Below are 9,100 nucleotides of genomic sequence, written 5' to 3' on the forward strand. Positions count from 1 at the left end.
ATCCACTGTTACTATAGACACCATCTCTCCCTACTATTACCTGCTATCCCACAGTCACACTCCCTTCCCAGAGACTCTTATCCCACTGTTACTATAGGCACCATCTCTCCCTACTATACCTGCTATCCCACAGTCACACTCCCTTCCCAGAGACTATTATCCACGGTTACTATAGGCACCATCTCTCCCTACTATACCTGCTATCCCACAGTCACACTCCCTTCCCAGAGACTATTATCCCACTGTTACTATAGGCACCATCTCTCCCTACTATACCGGCTATCCCACAGTCACACTCCCTTCCCAGAGACTATTATCCCACTGTTACTATAGACACAATCTCTCCCTACTATACCTGCTATCCCACAGTCACATTCACTTCCCAGAGACTATTATCCCACTGTTACTATAGGCACCATCTCTCCCTACTATACCTGCTATCCCACAGTCACACTCCCTTCCCAGAGACTATTATCCCACTGTTACTATAGGCACCATCTCTCCCTACTATACCTGCTATCCCACAGTCACACTCCCTTCCCAGAGACTATTATCCACTGTTACTATAGGCACCATCTCTCCTTACTATACCTGCTATCCCATAGTCACACTCCCTTCCCAGAGACTATTATACACTGTTACTATAGGCACCATCTCTCCCTACTATACCTGCTATCCCACAGTCACACTCCCTTCCCAGAGACTATTATCCCACTGTTACTATAGGCACCATCTCTCCCTACTATACCTGCTATCCCACAGTCACACTCCCTTCCCAGAGACTATTATCCACTGTTACTATAGGCACCATCTCTCCTTACTATACCTGCTATCCCATAGTCACACTCCCTTCCCAGAGACTATTATACACTGTTACTATAGGCACCATCTCTCCCTACTATACCTGCTATCCTACAGTCACAGCCCTAGAGGATATTATTACTATAGGTGCTATAGGTCATTTATGGTGCATTATTGAGCCTCCCACACTTTTCCTGAATGCTGTTGTTTGGAGCTCCATTATAAGTGGGGACCAAGAAAGCCTCCCCCATTACAGCTCTGGTGGGCTGCCTTAACCATTAAAGATCTGCTCTTTTAGATGCAGCACCTGCTACTTGTTTTTTTTAGGGATATATATGTAAGGAGGCATAAACAGCTGACTCTTGCCCATAAATATTCCTACATTCCTTTGGTTAACACAACAGGTTTTCTGTGGTTTGTTGGGCTGGTAGAATGAATGTACATTACAAACAATGCTCACAATGCCTACAGACTTCAGCTGTTGTACAAGAGTCAATTCATAAAAGAGGAGTTTGATCAGGAAACCTGACCATATTTACCATAGCATTTGTCCCTTCCAGTCGTCAGTAAATATGAATATATCTGGCAATCAAAATAGCATCAATACACTTTTACAGCTTTTGTACAGCTTTATTTTAAGCTTATACATTGATGACTAGAAGATCTTGTGCAGTAATTTATAATAACATTGTCCCAACACTGATGAGCAATACTTGTTGCAGTGATCACGACTATACTACCAGATGCTTTACCTTTGTTGGCATGTTCTCAGGATCTACTCAAGGGCACTTTGCAGTCTTCTGGGGTGGCTTGCAGCAATTTTATAACCAATACTTTTGGAAACCATTTGCCACTCAGATCTATTCCCAATTACTTTAATATAACACACTGGTGACCTAAAGTAGTGGTTGATGACGTTTTTCAGTTTACTGCCCACTTGAAGGCCCATCCTTTGGTCAGAGCTCCCTTAGTGCATAACAAGTTTACAGATATATGGAAATATTGATGTATCGGCCTTTTAGCCACAGTTCCAAGAATTCTCCAGAACAGCCAATAGGGTTTCACCCAAAATCTCATCCTAATTGGCCTTCTGGCCCTGCTTTCAGGAGATCAATATTCCACAAATCTCACCCTTAGGGTGGTGGAAGACAGGGAGATTAGTTGCCCAGTGACAAATCTTCTCTACTGTGGACAGCTCACTCACTTCGGAAATCTGAAGTGATTTGTATGCCATCCTGCCGGAAATTCGTATTCTTGCCGCCGGGAAGGCATTCCGGGGAGATTAGTCGCCCGCAGTAGATTTGTCGCCACAACTCAGTGTCGGACTGGGATGCCAGGGGCCCACTAGAAAAACCTTAGGTTGAGGGCCCACTTTCCAAACTACTATACCTCCTCTCCTCACTCAACCTCTTTATTCACCTGGTCTCTTTTCTCTACATACTATACTATATTCTTCCATTATTAAGCCTCTTTGTTCCCATAAGAAATAGGAAATGACCATGAAATAGGCCAAATGGCTAGAAGCAAGAGGCCCACTGACGCTTGGGCCCACCGGGAGTTTTCCTGGTATCCCTGTGGGCCAGTAAGACACTGTCACCACCCAAAGTGGCTTCTTGCCACTATTCTAGTCTACCCCATAGGAGCCTGCCCCATGTAAACCACCACCTTGAAACAATAACAAAAGAGAGTGTGGTCTCCTGGTATAGTAGAATGTCATGTAGATAACGCCACTTGCAAACATACATAATGTTTATATAATACACAAAAGCCATGAATATCCTGTAAATTATATTCTTATAAACGGTGAGTTCTGATGTCATCAGTTATAAACGGTGAGTTCTGATGTCATTTCTGTCACATGACTCACTGAAACTTGTGTATTATAATAAATAAAGTACCCCCAGTTGCAAAATACTTTACACGGCCTCGTGTTTTTATATGGTCATGAAACTCCTCAATAACTTATAATATCCTTATATTTTACAAGAGGGGGTACTTTATTCACTATATAAATCGTTAAGGATTCTTTCAATTATAATGGAATAAGAATAAAGTGTATTGGATGTGGCATGTGCCAGCTGGAGTCTAAGCCATGTTTAACTGCTGATTGTTGTGACAAATGAAGCACATCTGTACTTACTTACATATAACGTTATAAATCCCCAGCAAGTTCCAGTAAATTGAACGTCATTTTCTGCTTCTGCGGAAAAAGAAAACACATCTTGAGGCATAAACAACGAGCAGCTTAATGAAGGAACTAATTTAGCTGCCATGTATTGATCATGGAACAACAGCAAGAGACAAGGACAGATATATGACGGATGAGAATTATTCTGCTCCCCAATAGTGAGACCCCAATAATGAGAGACAAGGGCAACTTTCTCTCTGGAACAATTCATATCATACAAGTTTAAGACAATCATGGCAGCAAACAGCTGGGATTTAGATCATGGGTAGTGATGAGTGAAATTTTTCGCCAAGTTACATCGTGAAAATGACGCCCATAGACTCTAATGGGTGAAGAAATTTGTCACTCGTCAAAAAAAAGTTTGTTGCCCATAGACCATTTCGGCAAATTTTCTTGAATTTTTCGCAATGCGAAATGAGTCAGATTCGCCCATCGCTAATCATGGGTCCCTTTATGGCTTCCTTGTTTTTTGACAAAAAGTCACGCAATTTCCCTCCCCGCCCCTAATTTGTATATGCAGATTAGGATTCAGTTCGCCCAGGCAGAAGGATTTGTCCTAATCCTGCCCAAATCCCGAACCGAATTCTGGATTCAGAGCATCCCTATTATATACAGACAAATAAGGCTCACTGTGCAGAATAATTTACACCAAGACAGAATTGATGGAGAAATTGCAAACTTCCCATTTACTTTGAGATACGCTGATGAATAGTCTGACCCTGTCTTTATTGTGAAGTCCGTAATTACGTTGATATTTGCCAAATGACTAAACCGCAGTAAAGAGGCCGGTCCCTGGTGCAGAGGAGGAGAAGGAATTGAAAATGATAAATCAACCCTCCATCACCCCGGAGTTCTTTTTCGGTGGTCTGGGCTTCAAGCCAACGTGGTTCCTCTCAGTAAGAAAAATGGATGTTATGAAAAGCTACAGTTTCACTTTTTGGCTTAGAGGCAATTAATGGGATACAATCGGTTGGTCCAATAACAGAGACTGAATCTTTTCTGTACAGTAGAGGCACATGTATAAGGGGTGCTGTTTGGCCACTCACTTGTCCGTACAAATCACTTTGTGCACATGCTTGCATAAAGGGGCTGTTCACCTTTAAGTTAACTTTTAGTATGTTATAGAATGGCCAATTCTAAGCAACTTTTCAATTGGTCTTCATTATGTATTTTTTTTTATAGTTTTTGCATTATATGCCTCCTTCTTCTGACTCTTTCCAGCTGTCAAATGGGGGTCACTGACCCATCTAAAACAAATGCTCTGCAAGGCTACAAATGTATTGTTATTGCTACTTTTTATTACTCCTCTTTATATTCAGGCCTCTCCTATTTATATTCCAGTCTCTTATTCAAATCAGTGCATGGTTGCTAGGGGAATTTGGACCCTAGCAACCCGATTGCTGAAATTGGAGAGCTGCTGAATAAAAAGCTAAATAACTCAAAAACCAAAAATAATAAAAAATTAAAACCAATTGCAAATTTCCTCAGAATATTACTCTCTACATCATACTAAAAGTTAACTCAAAGGTAAGCAACCCCTTTAAGGACAAATCTTCCTTTAACTAAGCAGCAGTTCTTCCATGCTTTATGGCTGTATGGATTTAATTAGTAGTAGAACTCATACCCTTCTGTGAAGCAACACCAGTCTTTGCCAACACCCTTTTGGGGCCCCGGAATTTTTTGCAGCCGCATTAACAGAGAACCCACTCATCTCAAGAGACCAGACTTGGGGTAACAGCAAGGTACAGATAGGGATGAGAAAAGTCAAGACAGCAGCCAAGGCAGGAGACAAGAATCAGAATGGAGGATAGACAAGGGTCAATAACCAGAGAAACCAGCAGGAATTCAATTACAGGCATAGGCATATTCTAGAGTCCTGCATTAATTAGGGTACCCACTGAATACCCTCAAAGTGGTCAGGGTTTGGGCAAAAAGACCACGATTCCCTGAATATGTATGTGGCCCAGGCTGATTGCAGGCTCGCATTGCCCCCACCTCCCAAAGTTAAAACTGGTGTATCCATGACATCACTTCTATCTACTGGTGACGTCACTTGCGGTTTGTGCGGGTCCCGGGTCAGATTAAAGCTTTGGGTAGGTTTGGGTAACGGGGACAGGGCCCTTGATAGCAGGCCAGCGGGTCCAGATCAAGTTTTGAGTTAGTGGGTCCGGGTTGAGCACAGGTCTGCCAAACTGGACTCTACCCAATTCTGAGCCCATAACAGGATTAACCAGTGAATTATAGAATAACCCTTGCATAATTGAAGGAGTTAACTCCATGGCCTATGACAGTTTTAAAATCAAAAATGAAAAAGGAAGCTTTAAAAAAGAGCAAAATTAGGGGTTGATGTTATCCCTTTAAATATCATTCTGATATCACACATCAGCATAATCATTGGTGTGTGTTCGAATCAAGCTTTGAACTGCAAAAAGGTGAATTGGGTTTGGACTATAATTTATAAATAAAAGCATAAATATTCCACTGGAATTTATCTAAAAACAAAACAATGATCATTCCTAGTATTTCGGTCCCAAAATAAAAAAAAACCCCGGTTATATACTGTATTTATGCTACTTAATCCTGTTCCATCCAATAGCAATTAACCATTTTACATTTTGACAGGTAACTGTCACAACTATTTCTCATTTTACACATTCCAGTGGTTTTGATGTGATATTATGATCCCTCAGAATTCCTTGGGGGAGCCCCCAGACAGGCATTTAGCACAGATGAATTCCTTCATAGCTTTGACTGACTGATACACCCATGTGAGAATTCCGCCCCGGAGATATCGCCTCTAGGGCTGGTGACAGTTCTGATGCGCAGGAATTCTTTATGGGAAGGAGTTTATTTGGTACAAAAGAATAAAAAACCCATAGTACATTCTATTGAAAGAACTGCATTCAACCTTGCCGAAATCCTTTCCTGGAACTATATTTTAAGGTGGAATTAAGGTGCTTACCTGCTGGCAGTCAACCATGTTGGAAAACCTCTTCAGTAGTAATGGGAGTCCCATATCAATAACTCTTATTACAAATATGTAACGGAACCTTTCCATAGGGCAAGGCTGCTCCTCCCATTTAGCCGGTAGAGGCAGAAGGCTTGTCCTTGTCCTCACGTTAGACCAATTAATCCAATTAACAGGCAAAAATACCTTTTCTGAATCTAAAATGTGCCAAGCCTAGTTGAGCTCTAGGGTAAACAACAACCTTAGTGAAGTTGGGGAACAGGGACTCCGCGAATGAGTTCAAGTCAGTGGTAGAGACCATATTCCCTGGTTAAGAACCACTTGTGCCTGTCTTTCCCTTTATTTAGAAGAAACAAGTGTTGAGCGTTGTAGTTGAGCTGGAAAAGCCTTTGCTTTCTTTTCCAATTGTGTTTATTGGTATTTAAATTAAAAATTAAACAGTAAGACCAAAATTAACAAAATATTGACTTACAATAAAGCCCATCAGTTTACATAATAAAAGAAAAGAATTATTATTACATTTAATTTCAATCCAATGAAAATAAGGCAACAAATGCCAACTTAAACAAAAATAAATCAGGAAAAAATAATAAATGAATACAGAATAAAAATAAGTAAAATCTTCCTCTCTACCAACCAAGCAAATAAAACATTTGCTATATTAATGGGCAAAATTAGCAAATCATCAATCAATGGATGAGTGAAAAGAGTCTTCATCAGAATTGTACATAATCTTTTCAATGAAAAGCCTTTGCTTTTGAATGTTCTGGGTCTCTACCCTTGTGAGGGACCCATATGGGATTCAGATAACATCTGCTAAAAGAACACACATGGAAAAGCAGTTATTGGCCTATAAAACCATGTTTTTCAGTGCTTGAATGGAGATCTCTCCAAAATTAATTTGGTATGAAAATGCAGTCAGTTTCTAAGCAGTTGTCTGCACAATTACAGTTTCAGTGGGCTTAGTATCCTTTATTCATATAATGCTCTACTTTAATGATTAGGTCTTAAAGGAGAACTCAACCCTAAAAATGAATGTGGCTAAAATACCATATTTTATATAGTGAACTTATCGCACGAGGCTAAAGTTTCAGCTTGTCAATAGCAGCAATGATCCAGGACTTCAAACTTGTCACAGGGGGTCACCATCTTGGAAAGTGTCTGTGACACTCACATGCTCAGTGGGCTCTGATTGGCTGTTGAGAAGCTAAGCTTAGGGCTCGTCACTAATTATCCAGCAGAAAATGAGCTTCCCCTGTAATATAAGCTGATGCTACAGGTTTGCTGATTATTAAATTCTGATGCTAATTGCACTGGTTTCTGTGCTGCCATGTAGTAATTATCTGTATTAATTACTAATCAGCCTTATATTGTGACATTTCTATTCTATGTGTACTGTATATTGTGAGTGGGTCCCTAAGCTCAGTAAGTGACAGCAGCACAGAGTGTGTGCAGTGAATCAGCAGAAAAGAAGATGGGGAGCTACTGGGGCATCTTTGGAGACACAGATCTTTACTGCTAAAGGGCTGTGGTTGCCTAGGAACAGGGCCGGGCCAAGGGGTAGGGAGAGTAGGCATGTGCCTAGGGCGCAAATCTGGGCCAGGCACGTACCTGCTCTGTCGCCTACCCCATGTCTGGTCACTTCTCTCCCTTTGTATATGTGCTTCTACGCATGTGCGCACAGCAATGTGTGCTTGCGCGCACATGGATAAGCGCGAGCGTCAACTCAAGCATGCTCGCAAAAATTCTAGTTTGTGCATGCGCACGCTCAGCCGGCACGGCCAGGTTGCCTAGGGGGCCTGTTGGGTCTGGCCCGGCTCTGCCTTGGGCTGGTACAGAAGCACAAAACATTATTCACAACATTTCTATCTACTTCTTTAGTTACGCTTTAGTTCTCCTTTAAAATGTGTCTCTTTCAACCAAAAAAATACACTCGTCTCTACTTTATCTCTAACCCTCAATCTATGTTTTCCTTAGAAAATCCAGAGAGAGCCGCTTTGTATTTCGTATCGGGAGTGTGCATCGGCCTCATTCTCACCCTGGTGGCGCTGGTCATGAGGATATCCTGCCAGGCGGACTGTAAAAGGACCGCGGTGAAGAAGGTTCCCAGGAGACAGGACAGCGACAGTGACACCAGCGACAGCGACGATGACTCCGACACCGCGTCAGACTTGTCAGCAAGGAGGCATCGACGCTTTGAGAGGACTTTAAACATGAACGTTTTTACCTCCGCCGAGGAGTTGGAGAGGGCACAGAGGCTTGAAGAACGGGAACGCATCATCCGGGAAATATGGATGAACGGGCAGCCGGACATCCCAGGAACGAGAAGTCTCAATCGGTACTATTAGTGCGCAAATGCATTTCTCTGGGGTTAACTTTCACATTCTCCTGGTTTCCTTAAATGATTTGATGGACCAATGAACAGAAGAGCTTGTGCTCACCTGGAAAACGAATTAAGGGAACCGCCTGAAGGAAATATTAAAAGCTTCTCTAGGTATTTCTCAAGGCTTTGCTTGAAGGAGGCCTATTATTTGTTGGACTTGATGCTGAGATGCAGCATGATATGCTATGATGTAATGGGGCCATTTTTACTGGCGAGGACAATCGGACGCCCCAAAGCAGGAAACCTGCTACAGTTTATGGGCATTTTCATGGAGGTGCAGAAGGAGCTTCCTTTATTGAACGTTACAAAATATTTAAGACTTTTGGAGTCTCTGCCGGCATTTAAACTGACACCTCGGGGACCAAAGTACAATATTTTTTGGGTGGGTGGGTGGGTGGGTGGGATATGGGCTCAGACTGAGGCTGCCGCCTCCCATTAGGAGGAGGGGCCTCGTTCCTCTCTAACTCCAGCCCTGTGTGTGTCAGACAGTAACAGCCTCAGAGAGGTTGAATTTCTTTTTTTCCATGTTTGTTTCAAATATATATAAATATCTATTTTTGGAGATAACTGCACAGTGTTGTGCCTTATTAATTATCTGTGTTCAGCCTTTTTCTCTATGGATAGCAATGCAGTTTTTTATATATATATATATTTTATGAGAGGGAAAATCCATTGTTTGCACGCTGAAGAATAAAGAGACCAAGCGCGTCTGAAGAGCGGTGAAACAAATAAACAGAATATAGTTTTGTATTTATTTTGG

General features: G+C 41.8%; 1 protein-coding gene across 3 annotated transcripts in view; it reads left to right on the forward strand.

Moving 5' to 3' along the window:
- The window catches only part of eva1a.L (eva-1 homolog A L homeolog), a 207,474-nt gene extending 198,753 nt beyond the window's left edge, over positions 1 to 8,721 (forward strand). For all 3 annotated transcript variants that reach the window (XM_018264056.2, XM_041563581.1, XM_041563582.1), the window contains one exon: positions 7,935 to 8,721. In XM_018264056.2, coding sequence (XP_018119545.1) covers positions 7,935 to 8,305 — 371 coding nt within the window. In that variant the 3' untranslated portion in view covers positions 8,306 to 8,721. The remainder of the gene's footprint in view (positions 1 to 7,934) is intronic.
- The last annotated feature ends 379 nt before the right edge of the window (positions 8,722 to 9,100 follow it).

The sequence above is a fragment of the Xenopus laevis genome, chromosome 5L (assembly GCF_017654675.1).
Source record: "Xenopus laevis strain J_2021 chromosome 5L, Xenopus_laevis_v10.1, whole genome shotgun sequence".
Lineage (NCBI taxonomy): Eukaryota > Metazoa > Chordata > Amphibia > Anura > Pipidae > Xenopus > Xenopus laevis.